Source organism: Alternaria arbusti (assembly GCF_024043155.1).
Source record: "Alternaria arbusti strain BMP 1465 chromosome Unknown scaffold_6, whole genome shotgun sequence".
Lineage (NCBI taxonomy): Eukaryota > Fungi > Ascomycota > Dothideomycetes > Pleosporales > Pleosporaceae > Alternaria > Alternaria arbusti.
In genome coordinates, this window is record NW_026249946.1 from 1,251,531 (window position 1) to 1,274,620 (window position 23,090).

Consider the following 23,090-nt stretch of genomic DNA (forward strand, 5'->3'; position numbering starts at 1 on the left):
GCGAGGCACTTCAGTGTATGCAGCTGCAAAGGTATACTCCGAAGCTACTGCTGCAACTGAATATTGGGTGTGTTGCATTGCATATCGCCGAACAGCGCGCAGCAAACGACACTGCCGTGAGCAAGGGTGGGGCACAAGATCACTGTCACGGTCTGTCGGTCCTTTAACAACGTGAAACTGTCAGCAGATCCACGTTTATCGACCTGGCTGTCGGGAGCCGCACCGCCCAAGTCAAATGTGTACGTGGACATCACTCTATCTAAACCTAATCTCCATCAACTCCGGGTAAGGGCTTTTACGTGTGGTGGGCATGTAATACCGGTCGGGCTTATGCAGCCTGAGGATCATAGCATGGGTCTTTGTCCTTGCTTCCTTTGACCTACCCCATGTTGGTAAGCTCCGTGCAATCTCGATCGCTCAAGAATATGGGTTTTATTTTTCTCTGCCAGACTGCATGCATGCGATACGATGTGCTCCGCAAGCAACGCAGCATGTTACTGTGCCGTGCGTGGAAACCGTCGCAGATACATTGGTACTTCGCCGACGACGTTTACCTGCAGCCGAAGGAAGGGGGTAGTATGCGGGCCTAAATTCAACGAGATGTAACGTACATCGCAATATCTGTTTAGCTTCTTTCCTGGATCATGTCGATACCCGAACCCAGTGCGGGATCTGCCAGCCTGCGTGCTCCAAACTTGATATGCCGCAACGGAGGCAAGTATGACGACATGAACGGGCCCACAACGTCTATCACCAAGGTCCCAGATCAAGACACTCCGAAGCCCCCACTTTCCGATACGTGACCGACATCATACTGGAACAACAACTTGGTCGGAACAAGAGGAAGGGGTCTTGGTTACTGTACCAGAAATGCAAGGCAAGCAATATACCTGCCACTGCAATCCTTCTACGTCATTCGTGGGAAAACCAGACCCTGGTAGAAGTAAGAGCACGCACGCATAACTCATTGCACTCCCGCACACATCCTGCAGCCCAGCCAGCCACCCCAGCTTACACGAGCTCGGAGCCGCCGCAATCCCATCCCTCCCTTCCCTTCCCCCATCACATCACGCACCCTCGCTCTATACCAGGGTAATCTTATCATCTGCATCTCTTACCTCGTATATCCCACCAATTCGCCAAAAGGCTTGGGTTATAATGGCAGGCCCCCAGTCTACTAACTACTAACTTGGTTCCGGCAGCGGTTCTTCTTTTCTCTCCGCATATGCGCCGTTGATCCGCCCCTTCTGCACTGCTGCTCTCTCCACGCTCGGATGACGTGTGCCATTCTGTGCACCAAGCTCTACAGTACAGTGACGCCGGATGGAAGGGTCTCCGTGGAATAATGCCGCGCCTTATATGTACGCTGTACATTCGCTTCACCTCAATCTTTTCGTCTGTCTGGCGAATCGCTTAAGTGTACACCGTACCATATACTCATCTCGCTCAGTCGCTCACGCGCGCCTTTATGCACACGCGAATGCAAGCTTGCCATACACTAAAGCCGCAAGCGAGGACTGCCTTCTCTATCTAGTCTGCTCGCTATTCGTCTCCGCATCGTCGATTTTCCGTGCGTTCATTTCTGCCACCGGCCAATGAGTCTTGCTGCATTTTGTTAGTGAAAGCGACGGTGTGTTGTCGGTATGGGTTGTCAGGGGTAAGCGAAGGATTCTTGACAGTCGCAAGATGATGCGATGCGGGCTTAGCGCGGATCTATGATCTGAGCTGATCGCGTGGGTACAAAGATGGGGCTGGCGTTTGCAGAGGGTTGGTCGTGATGGAGGGTGGTGACGTGGTTGTGACGGCTGGGAAGGCAGTGTGTGGCTCGGATGAAGGACTGGTGTATGGCTGTGTCGATGCCAGTGCGGTGTATTGTGCCGTATACGGATGGCGAATTGGACTGTATGCGGTGTTGCTTACAGGAAATACTCCGCAGTCGATACGCCAATGTGAAGTGGCCTAGGTCAAGAACACAGCCCATCGTATGTCTCTCGATACATTCTGCTAAGAGTGCATTTTTGGGCACCTCCAAGGAGACTAAGCAGAGCTCGATAGTACAACCTCTACCTTGATCATAAAACGACCATTAAATCAAGGAATGCCATTTCAGATGACGAAGCATGATATTCGCATCCCTCGCGGTACCAAATGAAGCCACCAAGACAGCGCTATCGCCACAATCTGTCGAGCTTCCCAGTTTCATGGATACATTACTACATTCATACCCAACTTTCTCTGGCCACCTACGATTGCACACGACATTTCCAACAACGTCACCTGTGCTATGTACGCCATGTCAGCAAGTGATAGCTTGTGAGTGTATGATTTGGTACGTTATGTGCGTGCTGGCATCTTACACCCCAAATTGAGACGCCTCGACTAGCGATATCCATAACGTGGGATGAGAACGGCAATCATGGGCACACCAACGACAGCGGAAGAGGTAAGATAATCACGTCTTCGCTGTTACTCAACGCAGCTTTTGGGTTCATACTCTTCGCAGAGAGTAGAGTCCATGGCTAAGCAGGGGACAGATAATAGAGCGAATGACCCATTTGACATGCTGTGCCTAGCGGGAATGGCGCTGGTAGGGTCTATCACTGTAACGGGGTAGTACATTACTGAGATAGATACATGGAAAAAAATAAGACCCGTAGGCTTTTTTCGGTACCTGGCTGTTTGCAGACAATTGATGGATATGCATAGTAACGTATCGAGACACTACAACTCGACCACTCCAAATACGAAGAAGTAGCACGCTCGTCCAGCAAAGAAATTTAAAGATGTCAATGTCAACCCCCAATTATATGCGTACCTAGTACTGGCGAGCCGTCTCGCTGGGATCAAAAGAGAAGGCAGGTGTGGAGTGCACGTCATCATGCACATATGTGGAGACTGACCACAGAAGTACAACGATATGCATTGACTGGAAGCCAATGTGCGAACCTTGATCAAGGTTATTACAACCGCTCATACCCGCCTGCTGTGCGTAGCCACCTTACGTGAAGGAGTGTTTGCATCATCAGACTACTCTCCACGACCCCAAATGTCCATATACGGGAACCACTCAAAACCTGGTAATTTACCCGCGAAATCAATACCAAACTGTTGTTCACCATCGAAGACCCGTGTATAGGACTCAAGCATCTCCACGTACGCCTTTGTTTCCGCGTTGATGTGACGCACCGGGCCATAATGACGAAGATCGTACCTGGCCACATCCACGTCGCCAAATTCTTTGTCCTTACGGTCGTTGTTCAGGAATAGGGCAGCAGGGCCTTTGCCATCCGGTAGCTCGGTCGCAAGATCGGCTATGAGTTGTTTGACTGGAACTGAAGGCCAGCTCGAAAACACAAGGGAGCCTTCGTTGATGGCCAGGAAGCCTTGAGGATCGCTCACTACCTCAATCGGTTTTGGTAGCGAATGGAGCGTTATGCGGTCGAGGGAGGTGTAAGCAGGGTCTTGCGCAACAATTTTGATGGGCTTTTCGAGCGGTATGCCTTCTGCTTCATATAAATGGTCGAGATCGTAAGCGATATAAGAAGCAATCATATGCTGCACTAACGAGCGAGCTTGCGCAATATCTGGAGCATCCAGAGTCCCCAGACCTATACAGACGATGTTGGAGATTCGGGCCGTGTGTACGAGCTTTCGAAGGCTACGGTGCAAGATCTCGGGCACGCCGCTGGAGCGCCAGTACCACTCGTACATGCCCAATACGAACGCTCGGGGAAGATTGCTGTAGAGATAATGACTTTCTGGTAAAGGGTCACCAGCTTTCAGATGCCTAGTGTCGACGTGATCGGGGCGTACTTCTTGACGTTCTCCAGACCCTAGAAAGAGTGGGAGCGCAGGGCGGACGTCATCAGCTTGGAAGATTTCGGCGAGTTCATGGATCCCGGAGTAGAATAAGACAGGAGCTTCACTGTCGGCGTGTTAGCGCTAGAATGAGTGTTTTCTTGCATGATCATAAGTAGAACATACTCGAGAGAAGAAAGATTTTCTCCTGGGAAGAAGAAAGGCTTGCCATAGCAATCCAACAGTGTAAAGTCCTGACCGCGGCGAGCTCGAATCAGTTGATCTGCGGCGTTGCGAAGCATGAAACGACTGTAGATCGGGCGGTCTCTAAGGGAATCTCTGAAGGCTTTGATGTCTAGAACTGTATGGGAACCGTTTGTGGATCCAATTCCGATTTCCTCAAGCACATCGGCGAGACGGTCGTGAGCTTGGAGTGGAGGTGTTTTGTCGGTTGAACACTGGAACTCCTGCCAGGCCATGGGGTACATACCCGCCCACATCGTAGCTGCTGGCATGGCTGAGAGGTTTGTCCCAACGGACGCAGGGCACACGCCCCATGTGTTCTCCATTGCTATTAATTATCGTAGTAATAGAGAATTCGTGATCGAATAAGACGTCGAGAACGATCAGAGTGGGTAGTTGGAAACCGTAACGGGCGATCTGCTGACAATAGTGGAAGTGTGGGACGATGTTGACAATGTGTTGATGGGGATGCAGAGTGTAAGAGCCAGCTGGGGATGGAAGTAAACATGACCCAAGCTGGTGAGCAGATGCCTCATGCACATATGCCACTGCCGCTGACGGTGACGTGAGGGAAGAACAGACCTGGATCCATGGGCTGGGCAAGAGCATACCGCAGCGCAGTCGGTAAGCCCGCCGTTCTGCCACTCCTGCGATTGTGAGTGCCGATAGTGATAGCGTTGCTCTAAATGACACATCCAGTAGCCCTGTACCTGTCACAACTGATGATAGGTTGACACGGGATCCCTGAGATTCATTAAAGCCGCCTCGACTCATGATGGAAAGGCCCCAGCCACCGAAGCGCATGCGGTGAATGTTGCAAAGGCCACCGGAACTGCTTTGGTAGCCATCGGGAGTGTCTTTCGGGTACCTTCCGATCCTTGAACGTATCATTCATCAGAGGTGTGGCTTCCGCGCAGCCGATCGCGATGCCGTATGTAACCTCCCACATCGAGTAGAAGCTGCGAATGAGATGAGGACATCTTCCGCGAAGACAATGAGCGAGCGCAACGCGTAAGACACGCGCATGCATCAATGCGAGTCTTCTGTGGACCGTCGCGAGGCGTGACTCCTAGAGTGAGGCTCATCGTAGCCGGCCTGGGCAAGCTCCTCGATCTTGAGCGAAAGCGCGTTAAGGTAAGTTGGGAGGTGCAACCACTCTTGAGGTGGCTGCTGTGTTGCAGAGTAGGCGCGCAGGGACGATGGCGCGATCGCGCGGAAGTGGGCCACTAGCGTCCTTTCCTGTCGCGTTGTCCACACGTGACGCGTCTTTTACCCTCCACCTGGGCAGCACCTCATACCAGGGAAAAACTGAACAGGTGCGCCGGTCTCCATTACGACAAAGACACGAGTTTTACCAGATGTTGGGGCAATATTATCTTGTTAGCTTTTCTTTCTAGATTCACTTCGTGGAGGTGGCTGTCCAGTTCTTCCCTCGGATGGGTGCCAGGGCACTTTCGGGTCTGCATTGTCATATGGTCGCAAACCTCATCCAGGCACTCGCTCACTGTCGAAGTGATTGAATAGACTACTCCAGACACATACTACCTGTTAGTATTTGTGCAATCGGTTGTAGCTTGGACGGTCTCGATTTTCACCTCGGCTTGGGCGTGTGTCGCCACCCGTGTGGCGCCTAGTATCAACGAAGAAGAGGATGCGCCTTTGACTTTTACTAGACTCTTGGCTTGGTTTGGTCGGGTTATGAAATTTGTACCTTGGTCTGCGAGATGATTGTGATAGCTTTGAGGCGGTTCGCTGGAGTGCTGTTGGATGCTTCACCGCAGTACCGTGGTCGTTGTATCAAACTCGTAACGCGCCCGCTATAACATGAAATACATGATCTGAGCATTCAGCACTCCCAAGGAACATTGTATAAGCCTTTTCCCTTCTTTGAAGCATGGAAGCATCGTATACTCCAAGCGCAGACCTCAATATACGTAGTCACGAAGTGGCCCTTGGATACTTGTGATTTACCGATACTTAATTGCTTTATATGTGATGCATCATTCCTGATAATTTTCTAGACCCCAAAGCAATATGTTGTAACAACAAATGTCAATGTCGTGCTTCCTCTGGCCGTTGCGGATGCTACGAGCGGAATCTATGTCCTCTGATATGCAACCACGGTGTACCCCAATATGGCCTTAACAAGGTATCCAATGCGTAAATGACAGTAGCTGGGGCAGCATCGCCATCTGCAGTGAGAAAAAGCAGAACCTTTGAAGTAGACTAGTACTCTGGCCATATTCTGTCCTAGCACGTCTAAATCGTTGTGATGTTTGGAGTGCAAGACACCTATGGACTGGCACATAAGCTGCGACATTCGCCTGCCGCATATGTATGTTCAGCTGACCACATATGAATTTATTCCAGCTCACAGCCATGTGCAGCGCTGAGCCTCTGCTTACCAACACGCGGTCTTTGATGTCGAGATAGCATATACAATGCCTCGTTTCGTGGATAGGGTCTTGTGTACCTGCGGCAGTTATCGTTGCTAGCATCGGCTACAGGTACTTTGTTAGTAAGTCGCTCAATCCTTTTGTTGAGACTTTCGCGCGCTAACGCCGTTAGTGTTTGCGTGCCTTACGCTGTTCCGGCAGTAGTTCTGCATACATTGTTCTGGGGTATTCAAAGACGAGATTGTGGTACAAGTAACGGATGCGACGAGGAGCGAGCAGCCTGGAAGTACGGACACGCATATGATGCTCGGGCGTCAGGGTCCAGTTGTAACTGGGCGAGACGCGTGCGATACTGGAATCCAGGTTTCGAAGCATCTCGGCCTTTTGAGTTTGTCGCATCAGAGTCGCGTCGACAAGTTTCCTTTGCCATGTTTCAGCGTGAGCCAATTAGGCATGTGCTCTGGTAAGCAGAGATACGGTGTGGGCGCAGGAAGGTATATCCGGCGAACATCAGGAATGCAGGGAGCCGAAGGGGACTAGGGCGGGCGAAAACCATGCAGACCCGTGGGTGGAATAATCAGAATCTGAACAATTTTAGTGCAGCCAGCGCGCGTATATACAAGCCGCCCCTCCACGCTCCCTTCCGTCTATCTGCCCTCGCTTTTTCAGTTTTCCTGTATTGTATAGACTCTCCACTCTTCCGTTGGGGCGTCTCTACATCCACGCTTGATACCCGGGGTTTTCACCCTCTCGCGCTGTTGGGCACCGCTTACGCTTCAGCCGCCGCGAATAATTCCAGACCGTATCGATAAGCCCCTCCACCAAAAAGAAATCGCTCGTCGCAGATTCACAGCGCAGCACCACTCACCCCTACCGGCTTCTTTCGCAGATGCCGCACTCTGAGTCGCCGCCTATGGCTCCAGCTATTGTCGTCGACAAGGCCAGCGCAGCCCCTGCGCCTTCGCAAGAGGATGTCAACGCCTTCATCAGCAGCATCGTCACCGCAAAGACGTCGCACGCCTCGGTCGACGCCGCCTACGCCCTCACGACCCTCCTCCAGAACTCAGTAGGCTTCCGCGGCCTCACTGGCTATGGCATACTCGAGGAGATCAAGAAATCGGCGGCCAACAAGAAGGATGCCGTGCGGAGAGAGGGCGCCATGAACGCCCTCGGTGCCTTCTTCGAGCGCCTCCCGCGCACACAACGCCTGACAGAGGCCATCTTCCTCGTCCAGAACGAAGGGCTGGTACCCATGGTCCTTGACCTGCTGGCAGACAAGACTGGCTCCGTCAAGGAGTCGGCCAAGTACGCTCTCGACTCGCTGTTCGAGAATCTCAGCGCTGAGGCCAAGGTCTTCGGCCTCTTGCCTGTGCTGACCAAGTACCTGGGCAAGAAGTCCGGAAAGTGGCAGGGTGCTGCTTTCGCCTACGAACTCATCGGCCGCATGGCCGACAAGGCCAAGATGGGCATGGAGAGCCTCGAGGTCGAGAAGGAGAAGGATGTTCTCCGCGAGTCTATGGGCAAGAAGCTCGAGGGTCTCATCCCTATCGTCGAGGCCGGCATGCACGATCTCAAGATTGAAGTAAGGTCCCTCATCCGCTATTCTACAGCCACCGTACTAACCACGAGCAGGTCGCAAAGCAGTCTGTCAAGACGATGAACAGCCTCACTACCCTCCTCCAGAACGACGATATCGCGCCCCGGATACCCCTCCTCGTCAAGGCCATCGAAGACCCCTCCACAACAAGTCTGCAGAAGGCCATCCACGCTCTCTCCCAGACCACCTTCGTCGCTATTGTCACATCACCCGTCCTTGCTATGGTCACACCTCTGCTCGAGCGCTCTCTGAACATGCCTTCCACATCTCAGGAGGTCACCCGCCAGACTGTCGTCGTAGTCGAGAACTTGACCAAGCTCGTTCACGACCCTATCGAGGCCCGCGCCTTTTTGCCCAAGCTTCGCCCAGGTGTGCAGTCTGTCAAGGACCGCGCTTCCCTGCCTGAAGTCCGCGAGATCGGCCAGCGCGCGCTGGACGTTATCGAGAAGGCCATGGCCGACCCAGACCACAACATCGACAGCGGCGCCATCGCGAGGACACAACCATCAGATGTTCAGAAGGTCATCGAGAAGCAGATCACCGCTTCTGCCAACCTCCTTGACTTCCCCGGAGACGCGGAGGTCTTGGCTATCACCAAGAGGTACATCTCCGAGATGATTGCTGAGGTTGTTGATCAGCGCGAGCTTCAGCGCCTGCCAAAGCTCGTTGGCCCTTACCTGGAGCCTTTGCTCAACGCTGGAGACGCCGATAAGGTCGCAGAGGCCGTGCACCAGTTCTACGTGGACGAGGACCACCGCAAGTTCGGTCAGCCTGTCAAGGAGGATGACGGAGAGACGGAGATTGTCAACGCTGTCTTCTCCCTAGGATACGGTGGTATGTTGCTCCTCTCACACACCAACCTTCGCCTGCTCAAGGGCCACCGCTACGGTCTTTGCGGTCGCAACGGTGCTGGAAAGTCAACCCTCATGCGCAGTATCGCGAGCGGCAAGCTGGAAGGTTTCCCTTCTCAAGACGAAGTCAAGACTTGCTTCGTCGAGCACAACCAAGGAGAAGACGCTGATCTCTCTATTCTTGAGTACATCGTCCGCGACCCGCGCTTCGCGGACGAGAGCCGAGAGCGTATCTCCGAGGTTCTCGAAGAGGTCGGCTTCACCGCTGGCCCCGAAGGCAGGCAGTCCGCCAAGGTCGGCTCTCTGTCCGGAGGATGGAAGATGAAGCTCGCTTTGGCCCGTGCTATGCTTATGCGCGCCGACGTGCTCCTCCTTGACGAGCCCACTAACCATCTGGATGTTGCCAATGTCGCTTGGCTCGGAAAGTACCTCAAGTCCCACACTGAGATCACTAGCTTGATCGTTTCTCACGACTCTGGTTTCCTCGACGAAGTCTGCACCGACATTTACCACTACGAGCAAAAGAAGCTGGTCTGCTACAAGGGCAACCTGGCTGATTTCGTTCGACAGAAGCCGGAAGCGAAGAGCTACTACACGCTCTCGGATACTCAGGTCAAATTCAAGTTCCCTCCTCCTGGTATCCTCACTGGTGTCAAGTCGAACACTCGCTCCATTCTGCGCATGACAAACTGCTCCTACACCTACCCTGGCGCTTCCAAGCCATCGCTCACCGATGCTTCTTGCAACTTGTCACTGTCATCCCGAGTCGCCATTATCGGTGCCAACGGTGCTGGTAAATCTACGCTCATCAAGATGCTTACTGGCGAGACCGTCCCTCAAGAAGGTACCGTCGAGAAGCACCCCAACTTGCGTATCGGTTACATCAAGCAGCACGCTCTTGAGCACGTCGAGATGCACATGGAGAAGACTCCCAACCAGTATCTCCAATGGCGTTACGCCAACGGTGACGATCGTGAGGTGCTCATGAAGCAGACACGTGTGCTCAGCGAGGAAGACAAAAAGCAGATGGAAACTCCCATCGATCTAGGCGACGGCTCAGGCCCCCGTAGGATCGAGGCACTCATTGGTCGTGCGAAGTACAAGAAGACCTTCCAGTACGAGGTCAAGTGGTTGCACATGCTGCCCAAATACAACACCCAGATCTCGCGTGAGACGCTTCTCGAGAAGGGCTTCTCCAAGCTTGTCCAGGAGTTCGACGATCACGAGTCGTCGCGTGAGGGTCTCGGTTACCGTGTCTTGGAGCCCAAGGTCATCTCCAAGCATTTCGAGGATCTCGGTATGGATCCTGAGATTGCGAACCACAACGAGATCTCTGGCCTTTCCGGAGGACAGAAGGTCAAGGTCGTGCTTGCCGGTGCCATGTGGAACAACCCCCATCTTCTCGTCTTGGACGAACCCACCAACTTCTTGGACCGCGACTCTCTCGGTGGTCTCGCTGTTGCTATCCGCGACTACAAGGGTGGTGTGATCATGATCTCGCATAACGAAGAATTCGTCGGTGCTCTCTGCCCCGAGCAGTGGCACGTCGCCGACGGTCGCGTCACACACAAGGGCCACCTTGCCGTCAACATGGACCGTTTCGAGGACTCGCGCCCTGGATCCAGCAATGTTAGCAGCAATGTGAGCTCCGCTGCGCCGTCCACCACCGGTACTCCCGTCATGAGTGACGCCGAGGGCAACAAGGACGATATGAAGTTCAGGTCGAGGAAGAAGAAGAAGATGACCAAGAAGGAGCTCAAGGACCGTGAGGTCAGGCGTAGATTGAGGTACATTGACTGGTTGAACAGCCCCAAGGTATGTTTTTTCCCATTCCACCCACATCGATGCAGATTACTAACAATTTCACTAGGGTACTCCTCAGCCACCCAACACTGATGACGAGGCCGAGTAAATGTTGTTGCAACTGTTTCGGATTATGATCGCATTATGATATCTTAGACTATGCAGATTTGCATTGCTCGGCGTTTAATAGAGGCCTGGATGATTGACTGCATTTGCGTCACCGATAGATTTTGAACGTCTAGCTGCATCCTTATGATGAATCAAAAGCATTTCCTTTTCTTCAAGCTACAGTATTTTTCCTGATTTGCGTGAGTCTTGCTACTCTATATGAGCTGCCTTTGCCTATTTTGACATGTGAGCACCAACGCTACCCGGTAGGGTCCAGCAATGTGAGAAGGTACCTAGAGTTGATACATCATACTGCCGTAGTAATTTAGTTACTCGATGGATAAGTGATGCGATCTTAATTGTGCTTCTGCGTTCAATGGTGTAGACGTATACTGCAGAGCTGCTTGGGATGTCGTCGCGTGCATTGTCTTTGCTGTTTAGAATACCCAATGCTTCAACTCCTACATACCGACCGGTCATGTTTTCATTTAGCTTCTTCACTCATTCATCAGTGTGGTGGTTCGATCGGTGGGTGCAGAGCACAGATTGCGTGCACTTCGCTCCTTCCTCCTTCACTATCTCACCAATCTCACCAGTCCACTGCCCCACCTGGGCACCCAACGAACACTCGCGCTCCGCAAGTCGGACCCTGAAAAGCCCAAGGTGAGTATCGCCTCTCAACAGCTTTTGCCTAGCAGGATAGCAAACGCCTGCAGCTGCTCTCTCGCCTCACTGCGTTGATATAAGCCCGCGTTTCTCTTCCTCTTTCCATCACCTTCCCGCACCACCCTTCTCCACTATCAACCCCTCCACACTCTCTATATCACACCCAACCACGACGACAGTACCTGCAAGTACGCTTCCATGAAGCTCATCACTGTCGCCCTCGCTGGGCTGGTGGCGCTCGTCGCTGCCTCGCCGGTCGAGACTACCGCCGCTGCTGTGGCTTCCAAGTATGAGAACGATGATGTTCACACGTAAGTCGCCTCGCCTTTCGCTGATATTCTTAGAGGGTAGTATACTGACTGTCAACAGATACAAGTGCGACAGCGACAAATATGTCCTCTCTTGCCTCCGCTCGGGCACCTGCTCTTTCGTCGAGACGTGCTCCTTCGCGTGCGCCGACAACAGCAAAGGTGCTTGGTGCACCGGTGCATCCGAGAAGCGTGACGTCGATTTCGATGTTCATATCGAGGACAAGAAGACCTACGAGTGCGCCAAGGATCGCACCGGTGTCTTGGTCTGTCAGTATGGCTTCTGCCAAACTGACCACTACTGTAAGAAGGGCTGGAAGTGTCGCGACAACTGCAACTGCTGCAAGAAGCCCAGCATGTTCGACCGAGACGTCGACGACGCCGAGATCGCTGAGGCATCTCCACGGTCCAAGGACCCATCTGTCTCTTCCCATGTAAGCAATCTCCTGTGTTCTCATTGAGCTTGAAGAGATCTGTACTCCAGACTCGGAATCGCTCGCATCTCACCTCCGATGGCTACGATTTGTGTCGCAGATCTTTCCAGGTCGAAGTATACATCGTCTTAGCAAGTGTGTACTTGTTAAGATTTAGTTGCATGCATACTGCAAACTGCGACATGAGTTCTTTCCACTCCTGACCACTACATCCTTCTCCCGCAATAGCACATTGCTAACAAAAGTTTTCAGGCCCCCACCGTCGTCGAGTCGGACACTTTGGCAAAGCGTGATCCTCCCTGTGCGCCTGGAACCTATACCTGCCTGGACTCCGCCACAACTGGTGCCTGGATCATGACCTGCGACTACAAGGGTGCGTGGCAGTACTCGTCGAACTGCGGTACTCTGAAGTGCCTCGAGCGATCCGATGGAGCCGCCCATTGCTGGAACCCGGGACCGGAGTGGAACACGGATCTGGCAGCCGCCAAGCGTGAGGCTCCTTGCATGTCTGGGACCTATTCCTGCGACAACGACGAATCAACGGATGACGCCTGGATCATGACCTGCGACTACCGGGGCAAGTGGGTGCAATCTGCCAACTGTGGAGATTTGAAGTGCCTCGCGCTATCCAATGGTGCCGCGCATTGCTGGAACCCAGGACCGGAGTGGAATACGGCAATTGCAGCTCGTGATGAACCATCGGAAGTTCCATCGGATGTCGCTCCATCTCAGTCCTGTGAGCCTGGAACATTTGGTTGCACCTTCAACTCTGGCACAGGAACGAGCTGGGTAATCACTTGTTCTCCGTCTGGAATCTGGTAAGTTCCGGATCTACGAAGTCTATTTGAGGCATATACTGACTTAGTACCTCTACCTCTGCAGGCTGTGGTCATCCGACTGTGGTCAGGGACAGACCTGTGATCTAGCAGCTGACAGGAAATCTGCCCACTGCAGGCAGAATGCGAAGCCTACCATTGGAGCCCGCGACGAGCTTCTCCAAGTCCCATCAGAGCTGGCTCCATCTATGTCTTGCTCACCTGGAGCGTTCAACTGCGCCTATAGGAACGCGACTCAGACGGAATGGACTGTCACTTGCGAGCAGTCTGGATCCTACTGGCAGTGGTCTGCCGACTGCGGTAAGGATTGGAAGTGCGTTTCGGACGGTCGTGTTGCACACTGCGTCCCAAAACAAGCTTTATTCGAAGCTTGGGAAGCTTGGGAGGTCACCCAGACCTCCACATCGACTCTCGAGGTTGAGGCTTCAGCAAAGGCTTGAGCGGAGTCTGAGATAACAGAGTAGAAGGATGTGAGAATGAGAGCGATGGGTGCGCGCGGCCTTACGGATACGCCTGGTGGGTACGCCGACTCCTCCAAAAGCATGCAAGGCGCAGATGGCAGTCGCTAGTAGGGCTCTAACCACTCTTCATGACGTCGTTTCTGAAAATAACAATGAAAGAGACACTTCCAATGCCTTGTTCCTTCTCTTGTGTTGCATGGGATATCTGAACAAGCGGTGACTGATCTTTTCGAGACCCGGTGGACGAATAGTTGAGGATGATGTCGTGAGGCAGAAGGATGCGATCGATCGAATGCGACGTCGCTAATGGTTGGTGGCGCTAAGGATCTTATGCCGCGGATCTGAAGCTTAGCAGCTGCACAATAACGGTTTGGCTGCAAGCTGCATGGTGCGCTACATGTTTTTGTGGAATCTACAGGAAAGGCACGCGAAGACGCGTCTATCAAGTCTAATCAAGAAATGAAGATTAAGAGCAAAGAGCCGACAGGAGCCCGTCGCGAGCAAAAGACCCCTTGGAAAACTGGCGGGGCTCACCCAGCACCTAGTCTCAGATCGACATCGCGTCCCTGCATACACTCGTCATACGTTAAAAAACAACCCTCTTCCAGCTGACCAAGAAACATGCACAGTAGCGCCAAACGTCGACCGCGAATTGTGGCTTGTAGGATATTGAAGATCTAGACTTTCCTTCCCTCCTCAGCTTCTTCTTCCTGCTGTGCACCTTCTACGAGTCTTTACTTTCGCAGATTGACCTTCCGCGGAGCTTCGTCTTCGTATCCAGGCAACAGCCACGATGTCGTTCATTGTCGAACATGCGAAACAGGCCGTCACCGACAAACAAACCAATGTCGTCATTTTCTCGGCCACGGCCATTGCCCTCTACGGGTATGACCAGGGAATGATGTCCCTCATCAACACGAATTATGACTACCTATCCACCATGGGCCTCGAGGAGGAGTCACCAGTCGTTGGTGTGATCGTAGCGGTTTACTACCTCGGCTGCGCTGTCGGCGCTGTGCTCTTCTCCATGCTCGCTGATAAGTTGGGAAGGAAGAAGAGCATCTTTGCCAGTCTGGCAACAGCTAGTTTGGGAAATCTGATCATGTTCGTGGCTGGAATGGGCATGTTGGGAAAGAGCACGGAGATCGCATTGGGCGTTATGCTTGCTGGACGCGTAGTCATGGGACTGGGTGTTGGAGGAATCGACGCAGTCATTCCTACCTACTCTTCCGAGTTGAGCGCCGACGACTCTCGTGGCAAAGCGCTGGCCCAGGAATTCCAGTCCAACATCTTCGGTCTCGTAATGGCATTTGGTATCAATTTGCTCGTCACCATCCTCCTTGGCAAGCAAAATCAGTGGGCGTGGCGCGTCCCCATCATCGTCATGCAGGTTTACCCCGTTTTGCTGATGGCGTTTGTTGAACGCCTTCCGGAATCACCGCGTTGGTTCATCTTCCATGACCGCCAGGAGGATGCGAAGAAGGCATTAGACGACATCTATGGAGATGAGGGCAAGGAGAAGCTTGATGAGCTACTCGAACAGCACGAGAAGGAGAAGGATATCAAGGTTGGGTACATGGATATGCTCACCCCCGGCCACGAGCAGTTCCATCCCACTATGGTCACAGTAATGTGCCAGGTCAACCAGGCGCTCACGGGTTACGGTGCAGTCAGTGTGTACGGGCCGCAGATCTTTGAGGTAAGTTGTGTCCATGATCAGAGTGGTGTGGTTTTGACTCAATACTGACATGTGAAAACAGCTCCTAGGCTTCTCAGTCCGCAACTCTGAATACCTCACCCTTGGCAACTACGTGTCCTACTTCTTTCTCATGACGCTCGCTTGGCTCTTGATCGATGCTATGGGCCGACGCAAGATCATGATCCACAGTTCTGTCATCCTCGCCACCTCGTTCGCACTTCTTGGTGTCTTCGGTGGCTTAGCAGCAAACTCTGAGCCTATGAACATTCCCATTATCGTCCCCGGAATTATTGGAACCGTTATCTTGTTCGTGGCCACCGGCGCCTTCGGAATCGGTTGGCTATCAACCGTGTGGTTGTTCCCCACTGAGGTCTTCCCGACCACCGCTCGCGCTCAAGGCACCGCTATTTCCGTCATCATCTGGGGCCTTGCCAACTTCGCCATTACCTTCCTCACACCTGTCCTGTTCAACAACCTCGACTACTGGATTTTCGTCGTCTTCGCTGCAACCAATGCTTTCGCTGGGCTGTGGACGTACTTCTACCTCCCAGAAACTGGTGGCAGGACTTTCGATGAGAACATGGACTTCTTCAAAGAGGCGGGCGAGCAGGGAACATGGAGGGTTGGTAAAGTCGGCAAGGGCGAGTGGAAGAAGATGTACTACCCTGATGCTGAAGGAGGAGATGCCGTCGAGGCGGAACGCGTACCGCTGTTGCAGAGGGTGGAAGACCAGGTTCCTAGCGTGGAACAGTCTAGAGAGCCCAGCCAGCAACGGGAACAATAGAGAAAGGAAGCCCAGCCTTCTATGACGCGGAGGTTTCGAGGAACCCTTGTGGCATAGTAAAAGCGGCGCAAAAGGTAAGGCATGCTAGTCAACTCTACTCAGGGCTGCGCTGACGTCATCATCTACAGTTATCGTATCAATTAGCATCAGAATGAACATACAATTTTCCTCCAACAAAGCTTTCGGGCGCATCAAGATGTTGATCTACATGGAGTTTCCGGGTGATGCTCGACGTTCTGCCCCACAAACTAATATACACGATATAGCCAACCCGGTTGCGGAGAATACCCGGCATCTACGTGATCCAAGTACCGACCACGAGCCACGACTATTAGATTGAAAGCGATCAAATCCCCCGGATACTATCGTCATGGCTCTGCATGCAATCTGTTTTCCGCGAGGCCAAGCGATCTTTACACATCCTGTTCATAAGTCTTGCAGCGTGCGCATTATGCGTGCGACATTTTGTTGCCCTCTTCATCGACAGCAAGATGCGCTCACTAACGTATGCAGTTGCGCTCTGCGTTTCTCTAGCTAGTACTGTAACGTTTGCGACGGCGCAAAGAACAGGCTCACCGTCCGACTCGCCCCAAGACTCGGACATCTACCAGTCCTCCTATCTCGGCGGCGATCACAACATCGATCCCTCAGACCTCCCAAATTTTGCACAGCTCTGGAACGCAACCTTCAACCCGGACGAGAAAGTAAATTGCCATCACTGCACCTCACCTCTTCACCACCATTAACATCACCACAGCACTGGGCGCGCCCCCTCGTCCACACTCTATCCTCCACCGGCCGCCAAATCGTCTTCACCGCGTCCACCGAGAATCACATCAGAACCTTCGATGCAGAGACCGGCCAGCTACTGAACGAACGTCAAGTCGCTCCACCATGGCCAATGGATCAAGCCTACTGCACGACGCACGTCAGCAAAACACTAGGCATAATGGGCACGCCCGTCATCTACCGCGAAGACGGCAACGAAATCGCATTCTTCTATGTCAAGAGCTACATCGAGGACTACAGACAACCAGGTGGCGCCTACCCGCCTCTGAATTCCGTTTACTATCTCTACGGCGTATACCTAGACACGTTGCAAGATCTCTACAAATACCCCATGATCATCGATGGCCAGCCCTCCGATAACGATATTCGCAAGACGTTTCTGGGCGGTCTGGTCTTGCAGCGGCCTGCGCTGCTGTTGCTGGGCGACGTGCTGTATGCGGGGCTCGGCGGGCTGTGCGACGCTTTTAACTACACCGGAAGCGTTGTCGCTGTTAATCTCGCGACGCAGAATATGTATACTTGGACTACGCAGGCAGGAAACGCGAGTCTGTACAATGACGACTGGACGGCGTGGCATGGGGGTGGCGCGGGTGGGATCTGGCAGGCTGGCGCTGGTCTCTCGTCGGATGGCAAAGATGTGTTCTTCACTATTGATAATGGCGGGGGGTCGACGGCTACAACGCTTGATGTTACACCAAGGAAGGGCCACGAGTCTTTGGGTGTTCTTTCGGAAACGGTGGCGCGTATTACTCTTGATGAGGCGGGTGGTGCTGGGATTCAACTTGTTGATTTCTTCCGCCCGTCGGACTGGCAAACAGATTCTGGACAGGATATTGGAAGTGGGGGGTTTGCTGTCCTCGATAGCAATGTTTTCAAGACTAAGGGTGGAAAGCGGATCGGTATAGCGACTTCTACGAACCCGAAGATGTACGTGACGGAAGTTGACAGCTTGGGTGGGTATCTGCAAGGTACAAGCGGTACGGATGGAATCCTGCAGACCATTCCTTTAGAAGGCGAGGTCTTTGGTGCTATTGGATCTTATCCGCTAGAAGGCGGTTATGTCTACGTCAACCCTGGCAACACCGCTCTATCCGCGTACGCATTTACTCCGGACGCATCGTCCTCGCTCTTCAGCTTCGCTGGCAAGTCCTCCGAAACGAACGGACATTGGGGTGGTGCTGGTCTCCCAACAGTTACCAGCAACGAAGGCCAGCCTGGCACAGGTATTGTGTGGGCCACGGATGTGCAGGCTGGACTGAGAGCGTTTAAGGCGGTGCCGGTTAATGGGACGTTGGTTGAGCTGCCGCTACCGAACGTGGAGGGTGCGGTGAAGTTTGGACGACCTGTGTTTGGCGATGGGAAGGTGTTTGTGATTGATGGTCAGGGACGTTTGATCGCGTTGGGGAAGAAGGCGTAGACGTAAACGTAGACGTAGGCTTAGACGTAGGCTTAGGCGTAGATGCAGTAGTAGTGGTAACAGTAGATGGGGTGAAAGAGAAAGGAAGAGGAGCTGGCTGCATCCACAAAGGTAGCGTGTCCATCTTCGAAGCACCTTAACATGTCCTTCTGGTGTACGCAAATGCTCCGTCACCTCAAATCCAGAACTCTTGTACCGTCTCTAAAATTGCTGCCTTGGCTCTTCTTTAGGGCTTACTCGGTGATCTCGGACATGTCCACGGGTCTCTCGGCGTTAACAGCGCCATCCCGGGTGAAACCATCAAAGCCGCATCTCCAACCCGCCTCATCTTCGTCTCACACTCCCAGGCAACAGCATAACAGCCAACATCGGTCTTTCAGAAGAGCGCGACCCGCGATTTCGCTGTCGGACACATGAGCGTATGTCCCGGCTATTCATGCCCACCAACGAGAGCGAGCGCGCACAGACCCCCGCCCGCTGCATCATGTCGGCTCCGAGGATCTCGTTCGCTGGTCCAGGTGAAACTAGTCCAGTTTGACCATTAGCGCCACCAGCTGATGTGTGCACAACATGTGCATGAGGTGTTGGTGTGAGGGGGCGGTTCTTGATATAAAGCTTCCCTAGACGTTGTCGCTTCCTTCCTTTCTCATTCAATCGCCTCATCTCACAACCATTAAAACCACAGTCTTGCCACGGTCTTTGTCAACTTTGGAGGCGTACAGGTCTTCGTCCGAGCAACATCTAGAACTTTGTGTACCTAAGCATATCTCTGCGGACCAATCACAGCATACGTGTTTGTGAGCAAGCAGCGAAAAGAGGCGTAACAGGACGAACGGGGATTATATAAACACAGCGCCGGACCGACTCCAACTTCGAGTATCAACATCGACGTCGAAATCACAGCTTGCAAGAAAGAGAAGAAGAGCGACACCATCCCATTAACAAACGAACCTCAATATGTCGACCACACACCTCACAATCCACGACCTCCTCCGCATAACATATACATACGAAATGCGCGCCCTCGAAGCACAAGCACACATGCAACCTCGACCGCGCTCGGATTCAGCTTGCTCGGTAGGTCTCCTCAAGTTCACGGATGAGGGACGCAGAATGGCGAAGACTAACAACGTACAGATGCCAGAAACGTGTGCCCATCTCTCACCACCCAATCCCTCCAGCCCAGAACACGCCATCCTCGAAACCGACTTCACAGAAAAGTACTGTCGCAAAAGCCGTCGGGCTTGAACCGCCCCCCCTCTCCTACTGTACTGTTGTCCTGATTAGAAGACAATTCGACATGTGATGACGGAGAAGACGCCACCAGCACTACCACCACGCTATCAGACCGCCAGAACGCCAGAATGTCTTCACCGAAAACCTTAATCACCACGGTACCTCATCAACTCCCTCTTTCCGACCTCGATGACGGCAAACGCATCATCGCTTTCAGTCCGCACATGGCGCTTCGCAATGTAGTGGACTTGGTTTGCGCGTCCCGGCGCGCATGGGGCTTGCATGTGCATGATGGGTGTGTGAATCGGTCCGACTGCGGGAGTGATCATTGGCCGCGGGAGAGAGGAGCTGACGTCGCGTGGGGATGGCGAGGAGACGAGGGATATAGGGTTTTTCGCGCATGCGCTTCAAGCGCTGGAGTCGTATGATGCGCGGTGGATGTAGCAAGGGGTTATTCATGACTTGGTATTTGTTGAGTAGTAGTATTTTGGTTCATTGGACGCGCTATGCAATATACCCCTTCTTTCTTCACGTAATTAGTTTGTCTTGAAGCTTGGTTCAGCATGACTTTGTGGTATTGCATGTGATCTTTGGGATTGTCTAAGAATACTAAGTACGTTGCTGCGCTTTTCTACAACTACTTACCCAGATATGACTTGCCTTCGGAGACGGCAGCTCACCTATGGTGCTCGCATGTGTCCTGTCATCGAACAAGCCGCTATTCTAGAGGGAGGTGCATTTGTTTTACGCCGCGCATTCAACCCCCGGACTTGATATTATATCCGTAGACTGCAACACTAGATGTACAGAGGTGTTGTCGAGCTATGTCAAAGCTCGTCTTAGGCCTGAAAAGCTTGCCTCTTGCACCAAAGCTTGCGAATACTATGTCGCTCTTCTCCGCCCTCTAGTGGAGGCTTTGTCGGATGTTGATAATGGCGATCGGGATAACAGGAGCTCTTGCGCGCCGCGGGAGTGCCCCATGAACTCAATGAGCGGCTTTTGCAGTCAACGCAGTATGCTGTCGCATCCCTACGCGCAGTGCATCGCAAGAATATCTTCTTTGCTTCTCGCGAGACTGCAGAAGCTGTGCCAGCATGTTGCATGATGGTGGGAATAGCAGACTCGTTGTCAGGAGTGCGTCATACCGCAAGCTGGGCTGTAAAGCCAACTACAACAGCGCAGACTCTTTTGCAGGAGCCTGGAAAGCTCGCCATGCTGAAGAGCGAAGTATGGGCAGGGAGATGTGCGTCCTAAGGTCGAGCAGGCTCTCGTGGCTGCTAGAGATAGCTGTGGGGTGGGTGTAGCAGTGCACTAAAGCGAGGGCGTCGTAACGGAGCTGGCTAAAAAGGCAAAAAGAGACGACCTAGCAACAAATGTACCTGCGACCAGCGTAAGCTCTTAACCCACCACACATGTCTATGTGAGAATAACTGCAATGTAGCATACAAAAAGACAAAAAGAAACAGCATCCACTTACTGCCTTGTCCAATGCCTAGCCAATTCCCTAGGGGACTGACTTACTGCACGTTGCTGTTGCCGGAACCTAAGAGCAAAACAAAAAGCAAAAAGGTTCTTGAGTATACAGAGAGCTAACTGTGAAGCTGCCTGTATACCCCTTACTCCTTTGAACCGTTGCCGAACCTCAAAGTCACGATCACGCAAGCACGACGCACCTTAGCCTATCATATTTGTATCCCGCCTGATAGGTGGCGGCCAGATTCGAACCAGGGTCGTTGTTGTCGTTTGCCGAACCTCAAGGAAACACAGGACGTACCTTAACCAGATCCTAGACCGCTGAGCCAGTTCGTTTTGTATACCGAGAACGGTCGCCCGGTGTGATTTGATGGAAGATAGAGGGTTTAATTGATATATATACCCCAAGGACCTCAGACTGGGTGGGTCCAATGGCATTTTGGATTCTGGGGCGGCGACGTGGGCGATTCGCTAAGGCGGGGCGACGACAGGGTTGCAGGGGACCTCTAGGCGACGGGGAGCACCAGGTCTGCATTGTACTGCTTCATCTGATGTTCGGCTTTGTTGGGGTGGCTGCTCTGCCGCTTGAGACTCTTCTCCGCGACCACAAGCTTGACTCCCTCCCATCTCCTTGACTAGATCACCCTGCGCCAACGTTGAGCTGAATTGGACCTCGATTCCACGAGAGTTTTATCCCAATGGCCCTCAGTGCAGCTTGTTGTGGTGTTGCATCTCATATGGCTCGGTGGTGAGCCTTGGCGCAAGTTTGGCTTGATACTGCCTCTCCTCAACGGCAGCAACACCACCACCACGCCACCTTTGCGCACTCGAGCGATATACTATTGCTCGGGGGAGATCTAGCATCCAGCTCCTGCAAATAGAAGCAGCACTGCAGATGTTCAATCTGCCTCTCTTGCGGACCTCCGGGGCGGCGGCAGCGCCGGGCAGCATCCAGCAAGACACCCACCAAGCCGGCAACCACCTCGAGCAACCTGCATGATGTAGAGCAGGCAAGCGGAAATGGTACTCAACACCTTCGTCGCAGCAGAGGTATCGCTCATACAGCCTGCGCCCATCGTAGACATCTGGCGCAACGGCAAGTTTTCAACACCACTCGGTACGACACACAATGGTCAAGCGCTCAGCTCGCCAGCCTTCGCTGACTCTTGCAAGCCTTCAGGGAACTATTGGATAGCCTGCAATGCTCCCTGCTCGCGACGGCGGCGGTGACCCCTCGAACGAGATCCCCGCGATCATAAGTATCTCTCGTCACCTGGCGGCCTCGTTCGCACCTCTCGGACACGACGACTGCAATACACATGCTCCAACCAGGGGTGTGGGACAGTATTGCCAAAAGACAGAGCAAATGCACATGACCATCCGTGCGAAGAGCTCTTTTCTCAAGGCTGCCGGAAGGCCGCATTCGCCACATTGCACTCCGCGGGAGTCTCCAAATGGAGCAAGGGGCGTACAACGCCGTTCTAGCGGTGATTGGGGGCAGACAAGGGCAGAGACTGAAGAGGACAAGGGACATTCACACCCACTCCAGGTAAGGCAGGAGAGACTGTTACCTTTGGACCTCGGAGCGCCTTCGGAATGGCCTGCACTCAACTCGTATTCCCAGGGTGGAGGACTTTGATGAAGACGTAGGCTTACGAAGACTGACAGTGTTGTGACAGCAGATGCTCGACATGCACGGCCTGACCCCTGGCCCTTCCTCGAAGACTTGAGAAAAGTCGGGCGCTCCTTCCGCACAATGCGCGCTCCAGCCGTACGCTACCACAACTCGAACGAATTGAGAAGCCACGAAGCAGGACACCGTACGACCGATCTCGTAAACCACCTTCAAGGCATCTGCGGCGACGCGCCAATGGCCGTTGTAGCAGATGGCTATGGGGCTATCGCAGCGACACAGTAGGAGTCTGCATCGCTCACACGCTGGGGGAGGGCAAGACCGAGACGCCAAGGACCGAGGAAACATACAACCATCAAGAAAGCATCATCGTATGACCGGAGGTATAAAGTCGCTGCGAACGCTGGAGCTGGGAGACTGATATGCTGGCATCATTTTTGGGCCAGGAAAAGAAACGATCGAAGGACATCTCCAGGCGTCGAGGAACAAGGATTTGAAGACCAGAAGGGCAACGGTACAAGTGAGTGGTAAAATGTATGAGCGGAGGCATCGAGTCCC

The 23,090-nt window shown here is 53.1% G+C and overlaps 6 protein-coding genes across 6 annotated transcripts; 5 read left to right on the top strand and 1 right to left on the bottom strand.

Moving 5' to 3' along the window:
* Positions 1 to 3,027: 3,027 nt before the first annotated feature.
* On the bottom strand, positions 3,028 to 4,277 carry J4E86_005635 (uncharacterized protein; the record flags this gene model as incomplete). The annotated part of the gene is made up of 2 exons (XM_051446168.1): positions 3,028 to 3,925; positions 3,985 to 4,277. 2 exons carry the CDS (start codon positions 4,275 to 4,277, stop codon positions 3,028 to 3,030), a joined length of 1,191 nt encoding a protein of 396 aa, XP_051302935.1.
* A 3,073-nt stretch (positions 4,278 to 7,350) lies between these two features.
* On the top strand, positions 7,351 to 10,797 carry J4E86_005636 (uncharacterized protein; the record flags this gene model as incomplete). Its single annotated transcript, XM_051446169.1, has 3 exons — positions 7,351 to 8,019; positions 8,070 to 10,700; positions 10,756 to 10,797. The coding sequence occupies 3 exons, from the start codon at positions 7,351 to 7,353 to the stop codon at positions 10,795 to 10,797; spliced, it is 3,342 nt and encodes a 1,113-aa protein (XP_051302936.1).
* Positions 10,798 to 11,660: 863 nt separating this feature from the next.
* On the top strand, positions 11,661 to 13,480 carry J4E86_005637 (uncharacterized protein; the record flags this gene model as incomplete). The annotated part of the gene is made up of 4 exons (XM_051446170.1): positions 11,661 to 11,773; positions 11,832 to 12,204; positions 12,457 to 13,022; positions 13,087 to 13,480. 4 exons carry the CDS (start codon positions 11,661 to 11,663, stop codon positions 13,478 to 13,480), a joined length of 1,446 nt encoding a protein of 481 aa, XP_051302937.1.
* Positions 13,481 to 14,294: 814 nt separating this feature from the next.
* On the top strand, positions 14,295 to 15,984 carry J4E86_005638 (uncharacterized protein; the record flags this gene model as incomplete). Its single annotated transcript, XM_051446171.1, has 2 exons — positions 14,295 to 15,200; positions 15,262 to 15,984. 2 exons carry the CDS (start codon positions 14,295 to 14,297, stop codon positions 15,982 to 15,984), a joined length of 1,629 nt encoding a protein of 542 aa, XP_051302938.1.
* A 491-nt stretch (positions 15,985 to 16,475) lies between these two features.
* Positions 16,476 to 18,190, top strand: J4E86_005639 (uncharacterized protein; the record flags this gene model as incomplete). Its single annotated transcript, XM_051446172.1, has 3 exons — positions 16,476 to 16,489; positions 16,550 to 16,688; positions 16,742 to 18,190. The coding sequence occupies 3 exons, from the start codon at positions 16,476 to 16,478 to the stop codon at positions 18,188 to 18,190; spliced, it is 1,602 nt and encodes a 533-aa protein (XP_051302939.1).
* A 957-nt stretch (positions 18,191 to 19,147) lies between these two features.
* J4E86_005640 (uncharacterized protein) lies at positions 19,148 to 19,438 on the top strand (the record flags this gene model as incomplete). Its single annotated transcript, XM_051446173.1, has 2 exons — positions 19,148 to 19,267; positions 19,328 to 19,438. 2 exons carry the CDS (start codon positions 19,148 to 19,150, stop codon positions 19,436 to 19,438), a joined length of 231 nt encoding a protein of 76 aa, XP_051302940.1.
* Positions 19,439 to 23,090: the final 3,652 nt, after the last annotated feature.